The sequence below is a fragment of the Drosophila mojavensis genome, unplaced genomic scaffold (assembly GCF_018153725.1).
Source record: "Drosophila mojavensis isolate 15081-1352.22 unplaced genomic scaffold, ASM1815372v1 contig_80, whole genome shotgun sequence".
Taxonomy (NCBI): Eukaryota; Metazoa; Arthropoda; class Insecta; order Diptera; family Drosophilidae; genus Drosophila; species Drosophila mojavensis.
The window spans coordinates 6,751,783-6,778,803 of record NW_025318906.1 but is presented as its reverse complement, the minus strand read 5'-3'; the positions used below and the strand labels follow the sequence as shown (position 1 = coordinate 6,778,803).

Here is a 27,021-nt window from a genome sequence, read left to right as displayed (position 1 = left end):
TGTGCGTGCGTGTTAATTGATTGGCAAAAGGTGTAAATCTTTATGGTACATATTTAACGGCATTTCTTTCAATATATAATATATACATACCTATATAAATTTTGTGGAGCAGAGCGAGTGATTGTCCGCATTGGAGGTGAGCAATAATAGCAATAAATATGTAAATCTCTGAAATAAAAATACAAATCCAAAAAAATATTTGATATCATTTAAAAGTAATTAGCGTCATGCTCTAGAAATTGGGTTAAATGTGAAAATTATTATTCTGTCTGCGATTATGTGTGACTCTGTGTATGTGTGTGTGAAGCTGGTGTGAAATTTGTTCACATTAAGTGTCAAGAATAAATTTTGAATATCAATTCTTTAAAAAAAAAAAAAAAAACTTGTGAAATAGACAAAAACAAAGAGTTCAAAATATAATAGCGAATAATTATTAGTTAAATAAATTATTAATTAGCAATATAGATTTTAATTATAAATAAACAGTATTAAAAAACTATTAGGTAAATATAAAAACCCCACATAAAACTAAATGAATATTTATTAAATCAAAATAATAATTATAGATTTGTCTTGCATTATCTGCAAACTAATCAAATATTGATGAATAATTAATATTAATGAGTAAAACAATAAAAAGCTAAATTTAGTTCAAATGAGTCAACTCAAATGAGAAAACTCAAAATTTAAATATATAAATAGGTTCGAGCCAAAGAAAATTGTGTTTAATTTGGTTTTGAAATCATATGAATAATTTAAAAACCAAAGAGAACAAGTTTAACAGAGTTTTCATATGACGCAATAAATTAATAAAATATATTTAAATAAATAAACTAAAATTGAAATTCTTGGAAAAAATAAAAATAAATAATAACAAAAAATATATAATAAAAAACTAATAATAGTTAAATAAAAAGAAGAAATTTAAGAGATATTTAAATATTTCATCATGAATAAAATATATATATAAAAATAAAATGAAATACAAATTATAATAAAATAATTGTAAATAATAAAAAAAATATATATATATTAAAATAAGATAAATAATAAATTTAAAAAAAAAATAAAATAAATAAATAAAAAAAATTATAATAATAATAAAAATTTTAAACTTTTGTTTTATTAAAAAATGTTTTATAATATTTAATTAATATAACAAAAATAAAAATAAAGAGAATAACGATAACACAAACTTTTTTGAGCAATAATTAAGTTGGCTTTACCAAATAACTTTTCAAATACGTTTTATTTATTATATTTGAAACAATGCATGATCCATTTAAATAGCGTTTTATTTGAATATTGCCATTTAAGTTGGCTAGAAAATTGGAAGCAGTAAATATTGAGAAAGCTCTCCAAATTCTCCCAACTAATTGATAATTGTATGCAAATTTAAGTCGGTTTCAGCTCTATGGATATTTATTATCCAGAACTATCTGCTCTCTTTATGGATAGCATTCAACCGTTTGAGTTGGCCAAACATTAGGCATTCACTCAACTTGAAAGTTGCTTTTTGTTATTGCCACCTTAAAGAGTTCTAAACACTCTTTTTTTTTATGCGGCCTTTCACTGCTGACAATCCATTAGACAACAACAATTTGTTTAGCCCGTTCATTATCAGCTCGATTATATGCCCATTGCTGCCCACACTCTGATAGCCAGGGCAGGGACAGCCTTTGGGGCTGGGGAGGCGGCTGCAGCTGAGACTGAGGCAGTGCGAGTTAATGGTCTGTCGTAGAGCTGACACCAACGCACACTTCTCATCTTTGGCTGCCCCCTTGCAGCAAGCAACACTCTCCAATCGAATGGTATTGGGACTTTCGTGTTTTGTTTTATTGACAACAAAGACATGCAGCGTCTAGATGAAAATTTCACTTACAAAAGGCGGGCGCAACATTTTCTTATTGTATTTTCATTTTTCTGGGTCAAAAGCAAAGCAACAAAAGCCCATCCTCGGCATTGCCAAGCCCAGCCACAGCCCCAACCAGCCAGCCTTAGCACGGCCCAGCCCCTTTTTCTCTCTCTCTCTCTCTCTATTTGTCTCTAAGCTCGCAGCATTTGTTTATAAATGGCAACAAAGTTGCCCAAAAAAGGGATTTCCCTTTTACATACACACACACATACACTCACATAAACACCTCACATAGCCGTCACAAATGAAAAACTTTCGTTTCGTCTGTGAACAGAACTCTTACGGTTACCTAGTGTCATAGCCAAGGTAGAACTGTGGGCATAAATTAAACTTTTTTCTTTGGGTCTGACACAATGCTCAATGAACCCAATATAGAACTTCGACAAACGGTTCTTTTACTATATTCTTCTATATGTGTGTGCTACCGTTTAAGAGAGTTCTGTGTGCCACCAAATGCGGCAGCCGTCAATTGTTGCTGCATTTCGTTTTCGATTTCCTGTGCTGTTCTTGGTAGGCGACCGCTATGCCCTACCCAAACCCAAATCCTACAGCTCTATCTCTCTCTCCCTCTCTCTCTCTCTCTCACTCTGTCTATCTGTCTGTCTGTGTGCAGCGCATGATTAATATAGAATCCGAAATGTGTGTGTTTTCCAGCTCGGACCGTTTGGTTGATTAGTAAGCACGTCAACATTTCAATAAAAAACACAAATCATTGGCGCGGGCAAGCTCATCAACGTCAGAGCAACAACAACTATGACTACTACAACAGCAACAGCAACAACAACAACAACAACATTATTATTATTGCCCCTTTTTTCTGCTGTTCTGCGGCTTTGCATTTTAATTGCTTTTGATTTGCTGCTGCCCCCGCCATATTTATGAATCGGAATTGAAAATTTTCGAATTGGGCGCGCTCCGACTGTTAAATTTAGCATATGAATAAAGCAACAACAACAACAACAACAATAACAATGACGACAACAATAGCAATAACATCAATAACAAAATGAGTTACATTCTGCCTATACATATGGAGCACGTATCTATATATCTATATACACATATATTATCCATATATACTTTATGGATATATCGCATCATCTATCTATTGACACAGTCGATACTCAAAATATAACTTTACGACACGGTCAACCGTCAAGGGCCGCGAGCCCTTGAAACTGCTTTTGTCCGGCTGAGTTTTTATATGATGTTACGGTATTTGATATTATTTCATTTTACCTCAGTTTTTTTTCGAGAAAAAATACAATCGAAGAAAAAAAAACAGTTTTGATACAGTTTTCGTGGAAAAGATAAAGTGATGCGCATAGAAAGAAAAAGGTTTCTAAGTAGCTTTGTCAAATGTCTCTGAAGTAGTTTAAAGGCCTATAAATTTTAGGGACTTTCAGAAGTTTTTGGATTTTATAACAGAGATTTTATGGGCGATTCTAGAAACATATTGAAAGGCTTCATTAACTAAACTTCATTTTAGCTGTGCTGTCTTTATATCACATTTGTTTACATTAGCTCTAGAACTGTATTGCATATTATATATAGATTATAGCTAAGAGCAACGTGACACTTCCTGCAGCTTAACCTGCATCTGCTTCTTATGAACTGTGTTGATATGGAGATGAAGTATTTAGCTACAGTATTATATATACGTATATATAATGACTAGAAGATCTATATACGATGAGAGTAGAGATATATAGAGTGGCGTAATATTTAAACATAAACATGAGGGGAAATCATGCATATAAGAATGCTGATATAGATTTCTATATAGATAGATTTTTATAGATATTAATAAATATAAATATCCATCTATATTATCTTTTATTGGATGCATAGTTATGTTATATACCTATCTATCCTACTTGAATATATATAGAAATACACATAAAGATATATTTATATTTGATATCATTCTACATTCTCTTCTATATATCTATTGATTATTCACATATACGTATACATATACAATACATAGACATAAAAAAATAGCTATAAATATTGATTCGTAATTAGTAATTGCTATACGCCCTGAGTCATGTAATGACATATATTAAATATGAATATATAATATATGTATATGCCAGCTTACTGTTATCTACTCCCTCGTTACTGCAGCTCGTTTGCTCTGCCCTTACCTTAATAACTTACACTAAAGACCCACCTAAATATACTCCACCTCACGTATTCCTCCTACTCATTACTCAACGCAGACCTCAAACAGAGGCAACTGCCTGCACTCGACTCAGCCTATCATAAATGACAGCTACTTTTGGCTTCAGTGCAATAACCTTGCGGCTTACACAGCTACCCCCAAAGAGTCCGCCCAAAAAAGAGCGAAAATAATATGAAACGAATCCCAACTGCGCCTTTTCTCACACCCAATAGAACGAATGAAAAAAAATAAAGGGACAACTTGACAAATGAAAGCAAAAACCAACTGTCCAGCGATATAAAAAGCTGAAAACGAGTCAAGAATGGGCAGCGCGTTAATTTTTCATGGTAGACAAGAGAAAAAGCATATTATTTCATTATTTACATCGTGGCGACTAAACAAACGAGCGGCAGCAAGTGGCAAGCGGCGAGTGGCAAGTGGTGAGTGGGCTAGAGGCTAGAGGCAAGTCGCGGCTAGGCCCAACGATGTTGTCCGTCATTAGTCACACCAAGGGTTAGAGATATGCCCGGTGCCAATGCTAGGGCGAGTGCAAACCACAAGAGATCCGCGTGCAAAAGCGGATAAAAAGTAATCAAAAGCGCTAAGAACGACATAATCAGGTAAGCGAGAGCTCGAGGACTCGATGCAGCTGAAGATGCAAGTTAAAGCCAAAGCCAAAGCAGTTCGCAGTTGCCGTTGACAAAACGGATATGAAACAAAATGCAGGAACAGCATAGAGCAGTTTATACTATATACATGCATACATACATACATATATACTCTACATATACAGATATACATGGATATTGTTCGCTAGCTGCGCAGTCAGCGTCGACGTGAAGTGTTGCTGGGCGTTGAAGCGGCAATAGCGCGAGATTTCTTAGACGCATATAAGCAGCTTGCTGCAATTTTTTAAGCCGCAGCTTAAAACTGGTGACAACAACAGCAACAACAAATGCAGCAACTGCAGCAACAACAACAACAACTCTGCTCTGCTCTGTTCTGCCTTTGACTGCAGCGCGCAGTCGACTCGAGTTGGATTTTGTAAAACTCTTTAGTGTGATTAATGTGCTCAGACACACACACACACACAAACACACTATGCAAACATTCATACACACACACACATGTTTGCTTCCTTTTATGAGCTACGCCTGTTCTGACCTGCGACCGGGACGTGCTCCTTACACTTTTCCTTTTCTGTTTTTTTTTTCTCTCTTCTCTTCTCTTTTCTTTTCTACCTTCTTGCAGCGCGTCGGTTTGCCTTTTGTTAGCAAAACAAAAGCCACCCACATGCATCCACACCTATGTACACACATATATGCGCAGATTTTGTTTGCAAGCACACTAGCACACCAACACACACACACATGTTTTCATAGACTGTCACGTAATCCTTTTGAACGCTGCTTTTATCGCGCTTTATACACTTTCCATGCAACTCGGGAGGGAAACTTGTTCATTAGGCAACGCCAAACTTCATATGCAGCAAGTGAGTTAATGTTCTCTAGTTAGAATTTTGAGCTCTAAAGTGGGTTTAATACAGCTGACAGAGCTTATTTATTGGGGCACTATAAGTTGGAAAATATGTGTATGTATGGGGAAATTTTAGACTGTTTAGGTTGAAGGCTATAGCTAAAGTCAAATAACTAAGCATGGAATTTGTTTGAAATGTTTATATATTCAATATTGTCTTGAATATATAAAATCTTAATATATTTAATATGGGAAGAGCCTTGATCTATTTAAAATATGAAGACAGCTTGCTTTGCATTCTAGAAACTAGAAAGCCAGCGAAACACTTGACAATTATGACTAAGCTCTGGTTGCTGCATGAGCTCATGGAAATGATTAGCTAGAATGGAAGTATAGAAATATATTAAAATGGGTTTTTTTAAATGAAATAATCCAAAAAAAAAATGAGAAACGTAGATTAAGCTGGAATTTTTATTCAATTTTTATATTTATAGCAGATGAAAAGAAATTTTATATAAAACAAAATCAAACTGGAATTTCCTATATTTTTAGAAGTGATTGAATTTGAAGAAAATAAAATAAAAACGTTTCTTTGAATAGGACGAAAGTAAAGTAAATATTAATAGGAATTCTCTGCATTAAAAAAAAAAAAAAAAAAAAAAAAAATTAAATGAAAAAATAATGGCAATTTCTAACAAATTTGCAATTATTAAAATTATTAATTATTACTATTATTAATTATTAAATTATTATTAAATTATTATTAAATTATAATAAATTAAAATTAAAGTTCTCTGCAAAATTTCACTGAATTTAAATAAAATTAAAAAATCAAATGAAAATGCTCTGCCTAAGTTTAAAAAGAGTTTGAACCAACTTAAAATTTTACCTCTATTTTTGCTCCCAGCATACCCAACTCAGCTACATTTAAGAGCATTTAGCATTCGTCCGCTCGCAGCACTCCAAAATCCTTGCTTCTTTTAAGTTTTTTTCTGTTGCTTTCCGTTTCGTTTTTGCTGTGTACCTGTTGTGTTGTTGTTGTTGTTGTAAGCTCTGTATCTCATTATGCGTCAGACTTCTTCCACTAGTCGTTGTTGTTGTTGTTGTTGTTGTTCTTGTCTGCGTCTTAGGTTACATATTTCATATTTCATAGTCAGAAAACCGCATGGAAGGGCGCAAGGCGCAATGCGCAAGGAGACCGGAGAGCGGAGAGCGGAGAGTGGCGAGCGGGCGAGCGGGGCTGCCCCTGTTGTCACTTTCAACCCATCTGCGCACTCCAATTGGGAACTGGCTGCAGCGTTTGTTCAAGTGTTTTGCTTGCGGCTTTTGTTTTGCCCTACGGCCAGGAAACAGTCGCAGCAACAGCAACAGCAACAACAACAACAAACGGCAACAGGCAGGCGGTCTGAAGTGGTAGGACTCTACGCCAGCATAGCTCAACGTCATCGTCGTCAAAGGCAACAAACTTGGGGGCCAGCTGCAGAGACTGAGAATGCGACAGCGACTGCTTGCAAAAGGATTTCATGTTTATTGCAAGTTGTATTTTTCCTTTTGCATGCCTGCTTATTAAAAACAACAACAGCAACAAAAAAAAAAAAAACTTTAAAATAACTTTTTGTGTGGCTTCTTCGTAAATGCAACGTGTCAGTCGCAAGTTAAATGAGTTTCTCTTCGCTTTTTTTTTTTTGTTTGCCTCTGTTGCTTCACAGGAAGTTGTTAAGTGTTGCCCTGGCAGAGGCAGAGCCAGAGCCAGAGGCAGCGGCGCATCTGTCTTGGTTGCCCTGAGCCTAAGTCTCTGTGCCAGTTACTTGGCAAAGCCTGCACAATGCTGTGCCGGGGCGCCACTAAATTAATTAAGCCATTCTCAATGAAATCGACTAAAATGCGAGGCGCAACTGAAACTGTGTCATGCCATGCACCAGCACCAGCAACAGCAACGGCAGCAGACTGAAAAATACTGGAAAAAAAAGATCAGCAAACAGGCGACTAAAACTCCAGACACGTACGCGCCAGGAAACCGAGTCGACTCGAGTCGAGTCGCGTCGCGTCGCGTCGCGTCAGTTGGCCAATCCTCAGCACAAACAAACTCTGTTTGAGGCTGTGGCATCAATTTTTGTCCAGTAGCCAGTAGAAAATGTCACGTTTCTTTAGCCACATAAGTTACAGCGAGAGAGAGAAAAAAAAAACCGTGAGAATTGCTGCTGTTAAGTTTTTCCTGCAAAAACTAAAAAAAAAAAAAATAGGTACTTTCCATGGTGGAAATTAATTGCTGGCCGTGTTATCGTCGTCGTCTAAGACACAGTCGGCCAAATTAATTGGAAAGCAGTGCAAAACACACAAACCAAAATACCAAAAAAAAATTAAATAAGATATCCAGAAGTAAACTCACAGCCAACAAAAAAAAATTGAGTCTACAAAATGAGCTACTCTATTAAACTACTCGCAAAAGCTTTTCCAACACTGTCCAATTAATTAAAAAAAAAAAACAAAAAGCAAAAAAGAAAACTGGTTAAAATTAATGTAAAAGTAAAGTTGAAGAAAATGAGCTGAGAACTAAGCAATCACTATTTGCTGCAAGTTTTACAACACTGAAAAGTAGTGGTGAAATTCTAAAACAGCGTAGAAACTATACTAGCTATCTAAAAGGACCTCTGAAATAATCGATAAAATCTTTAGTTTAAATTGAAACTCTTTAGCCTTGGCATAATCTGTAGCCTAATCAAAAATCTATCAAATAAGAATAGTATTGAGATTATGTTCCTTTTTAACACTGACACTCCTACTATATAGGACAACTGGTCAAGTATACAGTAACAGATTCTGTTAGTTATTTTAACTATAACTAACTAATAAATAGATACAGCTACATAATATATGCAAAAATTTTCATAGAGCCTTTTCCAACATTGGAACATAAATTTCGAAAATTCAATTATAGCTTGCTTTTATGTACAGCACGAAATGTTTTATAACTTTAAGTTAATGCACTTTATGTTGCTGTTGTTGTTGTTGTTGTTGTATTTTACTGTTGTTGTTTCTAGGGAAAATTGCATTTTCAGCTCTTGGCTCGTAAAATTGTTTATGATCCGCGTTTTCCAGCAGCCATTGCATAAACTTAAGTCCGGTCAGTCCCTAGAAGTTCGGTCTATGGAAATGCAAGTCCAGCGTATGTCTTAGCACGCCCACATTGACTCCTATCTCAGTTTCTCTCTCTCTCTCTCTGCGTTTTCTTGCTTCTAATTGCCAACTAATTTAGTAAACGTTTTTGGCCAAACACAGCACTGAGAGCTGAACTACACAGTTCAATGGCAACGTATGCAGAGTGCAGCTTGCAGCGTTGCCATCGTCGCATTTATGTGGGCTCATAAATATGCAAATATCCTTTAAGTACTTTTAATGTATGGTCATTTGTTGGCCAGGCTTACGACGATTCCTACAACAGCGTCTGCCAGCTGCCAACTCCCTCAACCTAATGGCCTTAATGGCATGCGGGGCATTGTCGCCAGCGTCTTGGGGCATATTTACTTGCATCTCCTGGCTGCCTATGCAGCCACAAATGCAATTTCTATTCAGCTTTATAGACACATAAATAACACCTTTACTTCTGAGTCTGTATCTGTGGGGCTTTGTGAGTGTATATGTGGATTGTGCGAAAACTTGACGGATTTTTGGTATATTCCACGAGGGAAGTCTTAAAAGTAGTACTACATTTAAAAAATTCATATGGATAAGAACTCGGTTAATAACAAATGAAAAAAATAATAATAATAATTAAATAAAAAAAATTTAAAAAAAAATTAAAATGATTATAAAAAAAAACTGAAGATGTTTTAAAAATACTAAAAATGATTTTTTTAAATGCTAAAAATGATTTTAAAAATACTAAAAATGATTTAAAAGTGCTAAAAATTATTTTTATAAATACTAAAAGTTTACTTTAAAAACTTTTCAAAAATCTGAAAAAATTTATGATCTTACCTATAGATTATGGCGAAACCCGTGTAGAAAATTGTGCCAAGCTAAAATAAAACAGAAATAGAAATATATATTGATTAGCAAATTAGACAGAATAGAGATAAACAAAAGTAAATATCTGATCTGCCTCGCACATATATACAACTATTCAGCCAACCCTCGCAAATAGTTGTGCGCTCTAGCACAAGCTAATTCCAAGACCAGCTTCAGCGTCTTTGAGCCGTCTACAATATTTATGAACTTTATGCAGCAAACTCCTCAAACTACTCTCGCTCATAACTTAACTATCTAGGCATATGCCACTCTAGTATATGTAGTAACTCACGCAGCTTTAAGTATTTGCTCGACCCTAGGCCATGCCTTGATTAGGGCTAGCCATAAATATGCTCGTAAAAATAATAATAAAACCCTTTTCACTAATTAAAACACAACAAACTTGCAGGACTTGCCAAGAGGAGGAACACAAAGAGCCACAGCAGCGGCAGCAGCAGCACTAGAAGAAGAAGACAGGACGCCAAGACCCAAGTAGAATTCGCACACTGTGGCCAGAACGACGAGGAGCAGCAAACCGAATGCAGTATCTCAACTACGCTCTGCAAACATCCACGCGACTGCTGACCAGCCACAGCCACAGCCAGAGTCAAAGTCAAAGTCAGAAACAGTTTGAGACGAAACTCAATCAGAATCAGCAGCAGCAGGAGCAGCAGCAGCAGCAGCAGGAGCAGCTGAAGCAGAAGCAGCAGCAGAAGCAGCAGCATCATCAGAATCAGCATCAACGTCAGCGACAACGTCAAATAGCAGCAATTGAGGCAGCAGCAGCCGCAGCCACGCCCATTGAAGAGCAAATAGCAAACGCCTGCTGCAGTCGTGGAGCCCAATTGCTGCGGCTGCGTCAACAGGAATTGCTAAAGCGACGCGCGCTCGAATTGGAGGATCAGTTGAACGGGAACATTGATAGCTGGGAGAGCGACGCCAATAGCAGCGAGGAGGCCGAAGAGGGAGCGGTGGGTGGACAGCAGTCAGAGCAAACAGAGCAGCAGCAGGAGCAGCAGGAGCAGCAGCAAAAGCAACCAGAGCAACTGAAGCAGCAGCAGCAGCAACAGCAGCGGCAGCAGCTCGAGCCGCAGCCGGAACGTGAGCCGCAGCCAGTCCAATGAAATTTACTCTCATTTAATGTTCAATTGGCGCGCAGCAAGCTGCTCTCATTCTTTAATCGCGACATGGCCGCCACCGATGGCCAAATCATATTGGCGGCATCCCGTTTCGGAGATGCCACGCCCGTTTATCTGCGCGACTTTTCCAAACAGCCGCTGCCGGCGGTGGCCAAAATACTTAAGGGGCAGCACCAGGCGCTGGGCGTGCCCACCCTTTCGGCGCCCTCGTTGCAGAGCACCGCGCTGTTCTTGAGCGCCGGCAAGAAATATCAGATACTGGCGCAGCCCATCAAGATCAAAGAGGGACGCAAGCCCACCAATGTGGGCGCTAAGGTGCTCATACCGGAGACCTATAACGGCTACTTCGAGCTGCTTAGCGAGGATGGCCGTTCGACGCGCTGCATCGACTCGGTGCTGGAGTTGGCGCGACGACGCAACGCTAGGGTCCTGGTGCGTGAGACGTTCCGTTGCCAGCAATTGAATCGCACCATTCACGCCGGCGAACTGCTGACCACCATGAACGACAACGGTAAATTTCTGCAGTGCCGCAACATCAAGGACGAGATCATCAATCTGCCACTCGATACCAAAGCCAAGTTCTCGCCGATAGCGCGCGAGGACAGCATCAGCGGTGTGCATACGGTCAAGAATCTGTTGCTCAAGCGTATGCCAGTGATTGTCAGGTGAGTTGGCCAAGGATGTAGATAAAGCTATGTATATACATATTGTATATGGAATACTCCTTAAATTTGAGATAGAAGAGCATATTAGATTTTATGCAATAACCACAGCTAGTAAATGGAATTATGGAAATGGACTGAAAATGTATAATTTAAAGGAATTTCAGAAGAGGTTAACGATTTTATACTATCTCAAATTGTGCTCGAAGAGTATATTGGTTTTCGTTCAATGACCACAGTCCTATCTGTCCTATCGTCTGTCTGCATTTCTATATATAGCCTTCTCTTTAGCCTTCTTTCTCTGTAGCCTTCTTCGATACTCATTCAGCTTGCCAAGAGAGAGTATATTGGCTTCTATTGCTTTAACCTCAGTCAATGCTGTCCATTCGTCCTTCCGTTTATATTTCTGTGATTATATATGACTTATTGAATCTAGATACTTGAGGTTTAGAATGATGGTTTCTCTTCAATACTATAAAAGGCCTTGCAAGCCGAACAAATCCATAGCTGCCTCAGCAGAAAAGTATGTTATTCTTGAACGACTCTATAGGCTGTCTACAAGTATGATATACCATCCTACCAGAGTCGAGGGAAATCGTAAGAATACAAGATCTTCCATAGATACACAGCTAGGAACTCGTATAAAGCAGTCGCTAATGCTCGACTGCAGCGCCTTTACCTCTTCAAGCCTCTCCTCTAAAATTCTCTACTCTCTCTTCTCTCTCCCATCCAATCCCTCGGCAGACTCGTTCACGGCAGCGCGCCAAAGGGTCTGAAGCAGCCGTTTGTGCCGGAGCTGCGTCTGCTGGGCTACGTGGAGATCGATCGGATCTTTGCGCTGCCCCTGCAAAAGGATACGGATTTGGTGCCGGTGCCGTTGAATGCGAAGATCAAGCTGCAGCGTGCCAAGAACATGGAGCAGCTGGAGCACTTCATTGAGTATACGCGCTTTCTGGACAAGGCGCAACGTTTGCTGGCCGATGCGCGCGATCGTCTGCAAGTTGTTGATCTCAAGCTGAGCGAGAAGGAGAAGAAGGACTCCAAGTTCAGCAGCCGCAATGGCAGCGGCAATCGGCTGCCCATTGTCATGCTGCCATCGGCCGCGGGCCTGGCCAGCGGCTGGATGGAGAGCGGCTATGTGTTGCGTAAGAGCGCCAGCTGTGATTCGTGGTCCAAGCAGCATCAGCTGCAGCATCAGCAGCAGCAGCAGCAGCAACAGCAGGCGCTCAATAGCAACGATATTGCCGAGGAGTACAACGAGATTGATCACATCTATGATTATGTGCGTGGCCTGACACCGCTCTCGAAGGGTTTGGCACGATTCGAACCGATTTGCGAATCGCCTACGCTCAAATCGCATCATACGGACAGCAGTGGCAATGGCAACTATTGCAGCCTGATACGCGCACCGATTGCTGCTGCAGCAGCAGCACCTCCAGCACAGCAGCAGCAGCAGCAGCAGCAGTCGAACAGCAACATCAACAACAACTACAGCAGTCTGGAGTCGAATAAGCACAGCAGCAGCAATGGCGGCAACACACATCATCATCAATATGCAACACAACAGCAGCAGCATCAGCAGCAGCAACAGCAACAGCCACACCAACAGCAGCATTTGCTGGTCAATCACTATCATCATAGCCATAGGCAGGAGGATATTAAGCCCGTGCCGCCGCCCATCGAGACGATTCCGGGCAAGAAGCCAGCCGAGAAGCGACAGCGTCCCACACTACCAAAGCTTTACATCAAGAATTCGAATGCGAATGCGAATGCGCATAGCGCCGGCAGCAGCAGCAATGGCAACTCCACTGGCGGCACCAGTCACAGTCACAGTCACAGCCATAGTCACAGTCACAGTCACAGTCAGCAACATTTGCCGCCAACGCCCAATAATAACAGTAACAACATCATCAACAACAACAACAACAATACAGCTGCCATTGTGGCTGCTGCAGCGATCAATGCACATCACGCTCACTCGCATGGGCATCCACACACACACACGCACGCACACCCCCATCCACTGCCACATCCACACCCACACCACGGCAAGGTGCTGACGCCCAACAATCATTTGCCTGTTAAGGAATCGCTGGAGCCGCAGTCGCCGCTGTTTCATATCAGGTAAGTGAGAAATAGGGAGAGAATGGGGAAGATATATAATTAGATCTTGTTAGCAGGTTTCGCAAGAGATTTTTAGAAATTCTGAAATACCCATTGATTATGGCATTACAGAGTGAACTGAATGTAACTGACAGTAAAAAAGCTAAGCAGGGCTTAGCTTACTTCTAGATATTCCCGATGATGGCATTACAGGGTATATTTTCTGTATGTAACGAACAGTCAAGAACATAAAAAACATATATATTCTTGAAGACCTAATTGGACATTGTTAAGTTATTTATAAAAAAAAAATATACTGTAAATATATATTTAAAAAAAAAAAAAAAAAAAAAAAAAAATCTGATTAAATCATTTTAAGCAACTTTTTAAAATTTCATTAGAGCGTCTAATGTTAAAAAATAATTAAAAATAAACGTGAAGATCTTAAAAAAAATAAAAAATAAATAAAATAAAATAAAATAAAAATAAAAATAATATAAACAGACAAAAAAATAAAGTAAATACAATATAAACAGACAAAATTAAATAAAAGCAAAAATAAAAAATAACAAAATTTAAAAAATATATAAAAAAAAAATTTTAAAAAATAAATAAATATACAAATCAATTACGATCCCCATTGCAGTTTATATTATTATAGGGTATATTAATATGGCAACAACAAATGTAAATGTCCTAACATCACACTCTCGTTTTCCCTTTATTTTCGGGTCCACCCAGATACAAGAGCCTCAGCAGTCTGCAGTTGACGCCCGATAGCAATACAGCGGCCATGACGCCGCCGATCTCAGCCAAGGCAGCGGCAGGAGGAACAGTTGACGCCTGCTCACAGACGCCGCCCGATGTGGTGCTCAAGTGCAGCAGCATACTGAATACCCATGGCTATCTACACAGTCACAGTCACAGTCAGAGTCACAGTCAGAGTCACAGTCACAGCCGCAGCTCGAGCAGCAACAATCATCATAATCCGCGCGAGGGCACACTCGACTCATCGCGCAGCGGGGGACGAACGTCGGGCGATTCACAGAAGCAGCTGCCGGAGAAGAAGACGCGACGCTTGTCACGGCCGCGCAGCCTCTCCAATTTGGTGTGGGATCTGCGGCCGAGCAAGGAGAAGTCCAAGAAGAAGCTCTATGTGCATCATTTCGATCAGCGTCAACAGGCGACGCTCTATCTATAGGAAGTTATGATGGGGGAGAAGCAAACTGAAGTGAAGTGAAGTTGGAAGAAGATTCGTTGCCAAATCGTTTCGCTGCCATCAACGACAAACCCACAGACAACAAACAACAACAACAACAACAAAACAAACAACAACAAGCAACATTTAGAGCGCTGTGTGTGTTCCCGCAGGTGAGCAAGCCTCTAGTCGCTAGCGGGTTTTGGGTGGGAGGGGAGGCGTGGCAATGCAAATCGTGCCGGCCCTCTGATTGTTTTGCTTATTAAATTCGTGCAGTTTAAAAACTTAAACTAATTTCCGCTCGCTCCTTGCTATATCTCTCTCTCTCTCTTTCTCTCTCTTGCAGCTTTCACCTAGATTTTTTTTCAATTTCTTGTTTAAAGCTTGCAGCAGCAATTTTTAATTAATATTGAATTGTGCCTTTCCCTGCGCCCAGAACTATGCTTTAAACAACAACAAAAACAACCAAATTCCATTCAAATATTTTTCAAGAATATTTTGCCTGGATGCACGAACGACAACTGAGAGCGAGACAGAGAGAGAGAGGGAGAGAGAGAGTGGGAGAGCGAGAGAGATGAAGCGTGAGAGCGAGCGGAACTTACTAAAGCAGTTGAGCCAAACAACAATATAACCACATGAAGCGCTAACACACACCTACACACACACACGTACACTACACCTACACCTACACACACACACATCAAGTCTATAAAATTGTGATTTTAATTTTATGTTTAATTTAATGTTATGCGACACATTTAGTTAATATTTTTTTAAACGATGCGGCGATGAGCGATGGAAAAAAAACAAAAACAAAACAAAGCAAAATAATAAAAAACATAAGAAATATACTAAAAAATAATAATATAAATATATATAAACAAAAGCCATTTATCAATTTGCTGTCGCTTTTAGTTTCGAGTCGAAATGGCAAAAAAAATAAAATAAAATAAAAAATTAATTCAAAGAGAGTTAGCTGGAGAAAGAAAAAGATAGAGCAAGAGAGGGAGATAGAGCGAAAAGCAGCAATATCAAAATACACACAAACACACACACACACATTTATAAACAAAGACACACACACACATGAGTATATTATATAGTTAAGCAATATATATATATAAATAAATATCGCGTACATTATTTAACTAGATGAAGTTATGCAACAAGAGCAGCAGCAGCTGCAACAAGCAACAAGATTTATGCAATTTTTAAATCGTTAAACAATGAATTTAATTAATTTCTCCTCATAATTGTTTACAATTAATGCAATTTAATTACAGTTACAATTATAATTACAATTAAACTATAATCTTGTTAGTCTCTCTTTTCTTTTAGTTCGAGCTCAAGAGATAGAGAGAGAGAGGAATGGGGAGAGAGAGGGAGAACCATCACTCTCTCTATCTCTTTTGCTTGCATTGTCTTAGTCGTTTAGCGTGTACATTTTTTAGTTATTACAAATGATATCGCTTATACAACTAGCATATTATGTGAGCATATAGAGTATACTATATTATACTATAAATACAAACTACATTCTATTTGTGTCTAATAAATGTCTCAGAAATATATATATAAATATGTATATCAATTGTATATGCAAAAGCAACGTGTTATTCATTTGGGCGGTGTGTGGGCGTCGGGTAGCGTTGCGTCGCGTCGCAGCGAACGAAAGCAATTGAGTCGTTTATAGAAACGGGAAGAGTTTCGATTGCAGGTGCAACAGGTAATTAAGCTGCTTTTACAAAACTGGCTCGAGCCATAAATGGAACAAACAATGGAAAGTGCGCAGTATTCATTGATTCAGGTAATTGTATTAAAATGATGTTTATAGAATTTTATTTGGTATATTGTTGAGGCAAATAATACTCTTCTCAAATATAAAATTGTATATTAGTTAACACAAACTTTAAAGTATAAAACTCTCAATTATTAATGAAAAAGAAATCGTTGATCTTAAAGAACCAGCCTTTTAATTACCAATCGATGCTACGTTGCTCGCCTGGAACTAAAGAATCCTGAATTCTTAGACGTCCTCGTAGGCTTTAAAAGGGGATAAAAAGCATCAAGATCTTGTTCCAGCGCAAGGATATGGCTAAAGTAGAAGTACACGTATGCATCTTATGCCCAAAGTAAACTTTGCCTGCAATATTTCTCCTTTTGGGTATGCAACGAAATTTTTTGCAGAAAAATTTGTCAGCTGCTTACTGAGATTTCATTTTGAATGGTATTTTTACGAAATATTGTAAAATTTGACGGCTCTTAAAGGTCAGCTCTGACGGGTATGCGACAAAATTGTTTTTTTTTTTTCGTAGATTTTTTGATACTTTTTGTATCTATCCTGTTTGCCTGATATCTTAGCTTATATTTTTAGTAAAAAGTCAATTTTCCTTTCATGTTTTTTGTTTAATAAATATTAACAAATGTTTTTTTAAATATACAAAATATACATATTAATAAAGTTTTCTTAAAAATACATAAATAAAACTGTTTTTTTTTTTTTTTCATTTTTTTTTATCTTATTAATTTTATGTTGCAGCTGTTGTTACACGTGGGTAGATGCTTCGCCTGACTTCCCAGGCGCTCTATGTAGTCGCAAATATAGAAACGTCGTTAGTGTGATATGATCTAACTTAATAATTATCCAAGTTTCAATATACCCCCAAGACTTGATTATATCCTTAATATATGCATATTGGCAACGCATTAAAGTATCATTTATAGCCTAAGCTGTTTTATAGACCTCATACGTGACCCGCTCCTTATAAATCAACATTGCTACACAGTGAGGTTAAACAAAAAGCACAACAACAACACGAGCAATTCAGTTAAATACACACAGCACACAATACTTAACTGGCTTTAACCAAAACGGGATCATGCGCCAGGTGAAAACTGCGCAATTGCTAGCGTTTGCTTTTGCCTAAGCGTTTGTTTTCGTTTTTGTTTTTCTCTTCTCGCTTCTTTCAGCAAACGCACCAAGCGCAAAAGAAAAAAAAAAAACCATTTGAATAGAGCAACACTTAATAATTTATGGATACACGTCAAATGCTTCCTGCTAAGCGTCGAGCGAGACAATGAGGCGAAACACACCTGCCAAAGCATCGACACCTGGCCAAAAACATGAATTGCGCCCATTTGGGCAAAGAATTAAATCCCAATTGCATTACACACACAAACACACACACACACAGCAACAACCATATTGGAGCATATGCGGAACAGACTGAGAGAGTAGAGAGGAAAAATGTTTATAGATAGTTAGAGGAGGCTCAATTGCGTTAATGTTCGTAATTAGTTGGCAATATCGAAAGATTTAATTTGCCCGCACAACAACAACAACAACAACAACGCCAAAAACGTAGCCAAGCCGATCAAGTTTGTTGCCTAAGTCTTTTGTTATTGCAGCGATTGAAGCAAATTGTGCTATGCAAATAGTTGAGAGAGGGAGGGAAAGAGAGAGAGAGAGAGAGAAACGTATCTCGCCAGCTTGAGCTGGCGGCAACGAATTGAATAACATGAAAAATGCGCTTACATTGCGATATCATCACGTTTATGACGCTGGCGCAATTAATCAGCCGACATGCAAGCGCTAAAAGGCAGAACTCCAAGCTGCAAACTCCAAACTGCAAACTCCCAACTCCAAGTCAGAATTGGAGTTGCAAGTTGCAAGTTGGAAGTCGCAGACACTGCAGCAAACGCACAGCTGGCTCTGGTCTTTGCCTTCTGCTGCGACTAAGAACGAACCATAAACGTTTCTCTGCTCATCAAATGTGCAATTTATAACATTTTCCAAGGCGGCTGCCGGGACGACCAAAGCTCCAGCTTCAGACGCCTACGCAAAAGAACGAGAATCAACAACAACAAAAGGAAATGTTCGACTAGATGATACTTTGCAAATAGTTTGGACTAAAATTTGTCAATGAGTGGAAGAGAATTAGATTTGGACTTGGACTTCAACGAAAGCTTGGATATAAACCAGGACTACGACTCCTTCCTCAGTTAATAAATATTTTAACTGAGCTTAGTTCCGTTCGGGCAGTTCCAAAATGAAGACCCCAAGCTAGAGTTTTAACAAAGGATTCTACGCCTAATAAATAAATTAAAATATTCAAATGAAATTAATAAATAAATGAAAATACAAAAGTAAATAAAAATTGATATACAAATTTAAAAAAAAAAATAATTAAAATAAAATAATTCTGAAATGAAATTAAATATTTAAATTAAAAAACATGTATATAAATGTATAAAAAAAATTTTAATTAAATTTAAAAAATAATTAAAATAAAATAATAATATAAAAAAAAGACAAATAATAAAATAAAGAAAAGTAAAAAATAAATAAAAATAAAATATTTAGAAATTAACAAAGATCACATAAGCTATTTCTAATGATACCACAACAAATTCTATATTAATATTTAATTAAAAATATATATTTAATATATAATTTAGCTACCATCTGACAGACGAACATGAAAGCCTGTTTCGATAAAGCTGACTCTATGATTCCCGTCAATATCATACAACATGCTTTAACTTCTACTGCATCTGCTGCACATGCCATACATCATTATACCCCATTTTCTGTAATCATATTCATTTGCCCAGCTTACAGGGTATAACGAATATATATTCTCAGATCTCAGGCGCAAAGCTCTCGTTCTCTGGCTGCATGTTGCCTGGCCATTTGCTACAGTTATGGCACACAGGAAGACACTGAAGCGGCTCGTCGAACAGCTGCCATGGCACACAGGCGAGAGAGGGAGAGATCGAGAGCCTCGATCCATCCGCCATCCGCCATCCGCCATCCGCCTTGGCATTGCCTTGGCTATGGCTCATGTGCCGGCGATTTGTATCGCCGTCTGTTTAAACTGTGTAAATCGCCCTAAACTACGCATCAGTTTCGGTTTCAATCTTAAAAACTTGCTTTGCTTTGCTTTGCTTTACAGCCAAACAGCATCAGCATCTCTTGTCTCTACCGTAAGACCGTTGCCTGTTGCTTCAATATGTTTATTTAAACGCTGCTGTTGCTGTGGCTGTTGCTGAGCGTTGAGGAAGTGGTTTTATTTGCCACGGCTAGCAACTTGATCGCGATATATTCACGCGATATGCGATGTAGCGGTAACAAATTGGCCCAGCCATTGGCTTCCTATCCGCTCTCCCTCTCTCAGTATTCGCTGTGTAAATCCTGGCCCAGTTCTAAGTCGCTTCCGCGTCACCTGAGCACAATTAAAAGTGCGCACAGTTCAATTACCCACAGCCCACAGACTGAGGCAACTGAGTCGACTTCCCCCTATTGAACGTTGGCCCAGGCAGAGGGTCTAGCTCTTCAGCTCTGGCTCTTCTTTGTCTACACACAGACCGTCATAGTCAAAGTCAAAGTCAGAGTCACAGTCAGAGTCAAAGTCAGAGTCACAGTCAGCGTCGGAGAGTTGTGCAATTACGCGGGTCGTCGACATTTGTTGGCTGTTTGTTATTGTTATTGCTATTTTTGCCTGTGTTTGCCAATTTCGCAACTGTTGCTAGTTCCAACTGCCTCGATAATCATTCAAATTTACAAGAAAACAATCAAAAACAAATTCCTAGAACACAAATCGACGAAACTCATTTCATTTCAATTAAAGTTGCACGCCGATGGTGAGCAGAGGATCGCAGTGCTTAGCGAGTGATTATAGCAGGGCGACGATTGTATACTCTATAAGGCAGTCAAGATGTGAGAAATGAGAATCGCATAGAACAGGGAGCAAGCGATGTAAAGTAGAAACTGTGTAAAGTTTGTATGCTCTAGAGGAGAATCTAGCCTATGATCTAGCTATCTATGTATATTTATGAGAATTGAATAGAGAGGCAAACAAATGGTTAGCTTAAACTAGAGCGTCAAGATCTGGATTTCAGGAATTATTAGTCAGATAAAATTCAAGAAAAAATGCCACTACTTATATGAGCTTCTTTGAGAATCGCATAGAAAGGTGCCCACTATGTATACCCTAACGGGCAAGAAATTCACATGCACTGCTTAAATTTATATGAGAATTAAATAAGACGCCAATCAACTCTTGAGCAAACAAAGTTTCTCTACTCTTACCATGAATCACGTCAAGTTCTATGCACAGAGACGGAAACAGAAACTGAAGCAGACCCTTGCTTACTCTATAAGGTTCCCTACGCATGCGCCGATTGTCATTAGCGACTGATTTCTTAGCTTTGGCATCAAACTCTATAGGAAACTCTCAGCGTTCAGCAGTTGCTTGGCTCAGCTGGCGAGCGGGCGAACGGGTGGGCGGGTGATCGCAGGGGGCGTGGAGGGAGCTGCTTGTAAGCCAAGAAAAATGGCAAAAAGAAAAACAAATTTAAATAAGACAAACGTCAACCAATTACCGTCAATCGCATTTTTCCGCAAACGTCGACGCGACGCGACGCGAGGACGGACGGACGTCGTTGCTCAAGCAACCTTTTTGCCCAGCACAATTGGCAACTGCGGCGAGTGCATGAAGATGCGATTTCAGTTGCAGCAGAGGGAACAGCAGAGGGGGCACGGGGCATGCGCGGGCGGGCATTGGGCGCGCATGTGCAGTTACGACTGCGTCACACGCGGCGGGTTCAACAAACTGTGCGGCGGCATTTGAATAAGTTTAAGTTGCAGTTGTTGTTGTTGTTGTTGTTGTTGTTATTGTTGTTGTTGTTGCTGCTGCTGTTGGAAATCAAATCAAATCCAAATCAAACAAAACAAACTGCTAGCAAAAGCGACACAGCAAAGAGCAGCAGAGTTGCAGCAACAACAACAACAACAACAACAACAACAACGCAGCGACAAGGCATCGAACAAATTTCCATGCTGCTGTGAAATTCCGCGTTGCAAAGTCGACGACGACGACGACGACGACGACGAACCAAGTTGTTAGTTGTTGCTATTGCTGTTTGTTGCCAAGGCTTGTTCTATGCCTTTTTATACTTGTTTAAAGAATTGTACAATGTGAGTATATAGGTTTTGTGTTATGTTAGGCCTTGCTGTGCTTTAGCATGTTTGTATAAGTTTCTTGTATTATCCTGTGATTCAAGCAACTTTTGTTTGCGTGTAGATCAAACCAGATCAGACAGTTGTGTTTACGAAAATAGAAATAGTAGTAGAATTCATTGAAATGGTATTAGTAGCATACAAAAGAGAAGTCTACTAGTAGTAGTAGAGCTAGTATCACTCAAGAATTAGAAATAGTTGCATTCAAATAGCAGTAGGTTCAACAAAAATGAAAATCGTAGCAAAATTCATGAAAATAGTAGTAGTAGCATACATGAAAATAGTCTACTAGTAGCACTTAAAACGCAGAAATAGTAGCGTCCTGGAAATTAGTACTAAAAGTATTCATGAAAATAGTAGTACATGAAAATAGTCTACTACTAGTAGCATTCAAAACATAGAAGTAGTAGCATCTTTGAAAATAGTGGTAGAAGCATTTATTAAAAATGTACTAGTAGTAGTTGCATTAATGAAAATAGTAGCAGTAGCACTTTTGTAAATAGTATTAGTAGTAACATCATGAAAATAATAGTAGCAGCATTCATAAAAAAAGTAGTAGCAAAAAATTGAAATAGTAGCATGCATGAAAATAGTAGTAGTAGCATTTATAGTAATAGTAGCAACATCATGAAAATAGTAGTGGTATCATTCATAAAAACAGTAGTAGCAGCATTCATGAGAACTGCAGCATATTCTACTCCTATTTTGATGAACTCTGCTTCATAGTATATTTAAATAAGTGCAATGTGCAAATATTTATATTCTTAGTATTATTATTAATTATAACCGCTCAAGTCGATTGCCATTTATCTTATAAACACTCTCCTAGAGGCGTGGCATATTGGCTATAAACTAAAAATCTCATAGAGCTGAGATCATCAAGTAACAATTGGCTTAGACTAAACCTCTAGGGCTCCTTATAGTCTGATAAATTGGCCTCAACTTTAGCATAGATTCGCAGTTTTCCGATTCGTGAACGTGCATTAAGCAGTCGCTTATGCCCCACTGCATTATTCTTACTAGCTTTTTTTTTTTTCGCTCTGCGCGCAATTATCCGTCGCGTATTTGCTTTGGCTTTGACTTTGGCATTCTGCCATCGATGTACATGTCGAATGTGTTTGTGTGTGTTGTTGTTGTTGTTGCTGCTGTATTTGTTGTTGTTGCTGGCAACCTTTCTTCCACTTCCACTTAAATTGCCCATGACGAGCTGCGCACACTGACAGCTGTGTGGCAGCAGTTGAGCAACTGTCTAGCTGACAGTGCGCCCAACTCTATATACAGATTCAGTTCAGTCAGCAGCAGCAGCAACAACAACAACAGCAACAACAACAACAGGCAATAGGCAATAGACAGTGTATCCATCATCAGCATGCGATTCTCATGCGAAAAGGTCAACAGCAACGAGTTGCAAAGTTAGAATTTCAATCATTGACTTTGGCCAAAGTGAAATGCGCCGATGATTCGCCAGCAGTTGCAGCCAGCTGCAACAGTTGCTGCTGCTGCTGCTGCTTCTGTGCGTCGTCGGCAACATTGTCGCTGCGCGTTGGCCACTTTGTTCTGGAGCGATATCTAGCAGCTAAAAATTGCTGTTAGGCAACAGATCACGTTCGCCGCATGCATACAAAACAGCAGTTGCAGTTGCAATCGTTGCTGGCTGCTGTTGTTGTTGTTGCTGCTGCTGTTGCTGCTGTTGTTGCTGCTGCTGCAATTGGCTTGGCCATTTTCAACGCCAGTTGATTTTTCATTCGATCCATTTGAAATTGTTTGATGCCAGTTTGATATGGCCATAAGATAGATGCCAGCTCGTTACGACTCTGGCCAAGAAGTACTTCAATCATATTCAACAACCAGCGACACATCCACGGGCCCTGACAATGACTGCGATTTGGGACGCTGACAATGGCCATTAAAGATCGATGGCTATTCGAGGAGGCAAAGGCTTTATTATGCTTTTTATTCTGCCTCTTCTTCTTCTTCTTCTACTACTTCTTTTCCTGCTGCTGCTCTGTATATAATCTCATTTCAGGCTTTGCTTAATTGTTAACTTAGTTCAGCCCCATGGCTAAATGGGAACCGTAAATGCCTTGACTGCAGCTCACATTTCTTCAGCTCTGCTTAAAGGGCATAGTTATAGTCTCCACTTGCTAGCCATAAAAATGGAAACCAAGGCATAAATAAAGTGCGGCAAGAAAATGACTAAAGCAATGGGTATAATAAAACAAAGTGGAATTGGTAGGTGATATGATGAATCATATATAGATATGTGAGACTATATTCAAGATATAAGATATAGAGTATTGAGGCAGTAAGAAAATATGCGAAGCACTTTCTATCACGTTTATCCGCATTAATCCTCTATATCTCATGTCTCGAGCATAGTCTCTTATATCTTGATTATCCTTTTTAATCAATCCATCAGGCTCTTTTATTCTATCTCGTGGCCCTCCTAACTCATCGTATCTATTTATCTTCTTTTCTAGATATATCTCACTAAACTTATTACTTCTTTGTCAGTTTCTAGGTCTGAACTTCTAACTTCTCTCTCAGTCATTAGCTCTATCATTCCCTTTTTTCAGCATTCTTTTTACTCCTTCCGTATTTCTCTCTCTTCTTCTTCTTCTTCTTCTTCTTCTTCTTCTTCACCTTCTTCTTCTTCTCTATCTTTCCTTTGTTTGTACTCTTTCATTCTCTATTTCGTTTCCTCTCTTACAGTTCCTTTATGTATCAAACACTCGCCCTCTTGAACTTTCGTTAACTTCTCTCCCTTTCTATGCGATTCTCACATTCATTAGAGACTGTGGAAAATATGCAAATATCGAATCTATATAATCTTCGACTTACTTATACATATATACAGGATGTTTCCTAGTCACTTTGCTTTTATTTTATATCCACCTCTTCACATTAAGTAAATCCCATTTACAGGGCATCTCCTGATCGATCGCACACTGCACCATTGAGTGAGCCGGTACTCAATTGTTAATTAACAATGCTGTTTGCATTGGCAATAGCCTTGCCAATTATCGATGCAGGACATGCTCATTACAATAATACCAGTTATTCCATAATTAAACCTTCGGCTGCAGCAAGCATAAGTGCAGGGAAATATGATATGCAGTCGCAGTGCCTTAATGGATTTCTCGCTTTAAAAAACGGCAAGCAGCATGAATCAGCGTTTTATTATTATATATACACACATATGTATATATATATATTTATGTTTATAGAGTGTTTCTTCGAATGATTTAACTGTTGAAAATTCATTTGGTGCATGTGCAAAATGAGTTAAAAGCAGCTGCGCTGACGTCGACGTCGACGGCGACGACGACGACGACGACAACTGCAGGGCAGTGCGCATAAAATCAATAGCCCAGCACAAACACAAACAAACACGCACACACACACACATGCACTTGGCGTGTTGCACTGTCAACAGTCAAGTGGCAGTGCATTAAAATTGTAAACTTGAACAACAAACAAAAGCCACAAACAGAGGCTCGCACGCCTCGCTGCTCGGGCCAGACGGTCCTGAGCCCAGGGTTCGATGCGTTTGGTTTTGGTTGGCTCTGCTCGATTGGCCAGCATATTGCCGCTGGCAAAGTTGTGGGCGGCAGCGGGGGGAAGGAGATGCAACGACAACAACAACAACAACAACAACGACGATGTTGCCAATTGTGCACATTGGTCGCCTGGTATCCGGCTTATAAGCTGCCAATTTCAAATTGTGCGTCACGTACACGCATAATGGTCAAAAGTAATGAAAACATATGAACAGACACGCAGCACAGAGACGAGAGAGAGAGAGAGAAGCAGGAGGCGGCTGATCGGTGTGGCCCTGCACGCAGCACTTGGGGGCAAGCCTTGCACATTTCCAGTAGGCAGCCCAGGCAATGCGATTGCAAATGCACAAAATAATAATTTGCAATACGCGCAGTTCAATTACAGCAACAACAACAGCAACAACTGCAATTGCAACTCCTTGGGAATTCAACTTGCTGATACTTGCGTATCATTTGGCCATGTTGGCTCATTTATTTTACAGTCGCTGCAGTCATATAATTGATATGCTCTAAGTAATTGGCGCTGACCACGCGAGCAACATCTATGATGCTGCTGCTGCTCCTACTGTTGCTGCTGCTGCTCCTGCTGCTGCTGTTGCTGTTGCTGTTGCTGTTGCTGCTGCAAGTGAGAGATCAAGTAAATGATTTGTATATCAAGCGATCGATCGATTATATGTCGGACATGCTGGCGACACACAGGACCACCTCGCTGCCTCTACCTGCCAGACATACATCTCGCGCCTAATTGCATAGCCAACAGCAACAGCAACAGCAGCAGGAGGAGTGGCAGCAGGAGCGGCAGCAGCAGCAGGAGCAACTATAATGCATTGTTGCTAAATTTTTGTTTATAAATCAAAAGGCTTAACGCTTGGCAACTTGTTATTGCTGTTGTTGTTGTTGTTTTTGTTGTTGCTGCTGCTGTCGCCAGCATGTTGCTAGCTGTTGCTGCTAGCTGTTGCTGCTGCTGTTGCCATTACTCTAGTTGATGTTGGCGCTACGCTGAAAGCTTTACGTTTGATGTCGCCACATTTTGTGCAGTTTGTTGTTGTCCTTGTTGTTGCTGTTGCAAAGCTGCCATTTATAGGCAATTAGGCTTTGATTTTAGTTGCTGTTTGAATGGTTGCTGCTGTCGCTGTTGCTGCTGCTGCTGTCGCTGCTGCTGCTGCTGCTGCTGGCGCTGTCCTGCGAACGCCATTAATGCAGTGTATAACAAATCATGGCTGCAATTAGTGCGTGTTTATGACTGCCTGCCAGCAGCCGGCCATGTATAGAGCGAGCGGACCCAAAGAGGGCTCAAACAGGCGCCCGGTCATGCCAAATAGCTGGCACTATTTCAGTGCTCAATATTTTTGTACTTTTAGCTGTCGGTTAGGCATCAATAATTTTGTATTTTTGCATGTTGGGCGCAGCGCACAATTTGCATGCAAGCATCGAGCCACAATGGCCACTGATGATAGCAACTAGGAGACGAGCGTGAGCCGTGTCCCATGCACCGTGTCCCATGCACCGTGTCCAGCATCCCGACCCATCCCAGCCCAGTGTCCAGTGGCGTCAATAATGGCCTGTCTTTTGCCTCCACTCTCATGGCCATAAACGCCCGCCGGCTCTATATTGTTAGCCGCAGCGCAGTCGATAGTTGTTTTTACAGCCGCTGCCGCTGCCGCTGCTGCTGCTGCTGCTGCTGCTGCTGCTGCTGCTGCTGCACTAATTGCACTATCCAGGCACAACACACACACACACACACAGAGACACGCATCTATATATATGTATAT

At 39.6% G+C, this 27,021-nt stretch overlaps 3 protein-coding genes across 9 annotated transcripts in view; 2 read left to right on the top strand and 1 right to left on the bottom strand.

Moving 5' to 3' along the window:
* Positions 1-10,690, top strand: part of LOC6578966 (UPF0746 protein DDB_G0281095) — a 135,857-nt gene extending 125,167 nt beyond the window's left edge. For 2 of the 3 annotated variants that reach the window (XM_015163397.3, XM_015163396.3), the window contains exon 4: positions 9,976-10,690. In XM_015163397.3, coding sequence (XP_015018883.1) covers positions 10,106-10,690 — 585 coding nt within the window. In that variant the 5' untranslated portion in view covers positions 9,976-10,105. Of the gene's footprint in view, positions 1-48; positions 137-9,975 lie in introns of those variants that run through there. The other variant, XM_002004827.4, reaches the window with a different exon arrangement.
* LOC26527562 overlaps positions 1-27,021 on the bottom strand; it is a 63,513-nt gene that overhangs the window by 33,231 nt on the left and 3,261 nt on the right. For 3 of the 5 annotated variants that reach the window (XM_044010975.1, XM_044010974.1, XM_032730382.2), the window contains exons 3-4: positions 9,537-9,577; positions 91-168 (exon numbers count right to left, since the gene is read on the bottom strand). In XM_044010975.1, the coding sequence (XP_043866910.1) occupies positions 91-168; positions 9,537-9,577 (119 nt within the window). Of the gene's footprint in view, positions 1-90; positions 169-9,536; positions 9,773-27,021 lie in introns of those variants that run through there. The other 2 variants (XR_006357863.1, XR_006357862.1) reach the window with 2 other exon arrangements.
* On the top strand, positions 10,754-14,814 carry LOC6578965. Its single transcript, XM_044010976.1, has 4 exons — positions 10,754-11,370; positions 12,112-12,922; positions 12,980-13,491; positions 14,212-14,814. Exons 1-4 carry the CDS (start codon positions 10,754-10,756, stop codon positions 14,669-14,671), a joined length of 2,400 nt encoding a protein of 799 aa, XP_043866911.1. The 3' UTR covers positions 14,672-14,814.

Bases quoted from the DNA above. Each gene is read 5' to 3' on its own strand.
- LOC6578965 (XM_044010976.1), top strand. From the start codon at position 10,754: ATGGCCGCCACCGATGGCCAAATCATATTGGCGGCATCCCGTTTCGGA. The intron at 11,371-12,111 runs GTGAGTTGGCCA...ATCCCTCGGCAG, and splicing joins CGTATGCCAGTGATTGTCAG to ACTCGTTCACGGCAGCGCGC. The intron at 13,492-14,211 runs GTAAGTGAGAAA...GGGTCCACCCAG, and splicing joins TCGCCGCTGTTTCATATCAG to ATACAAGAGCCTCAGCAGTC.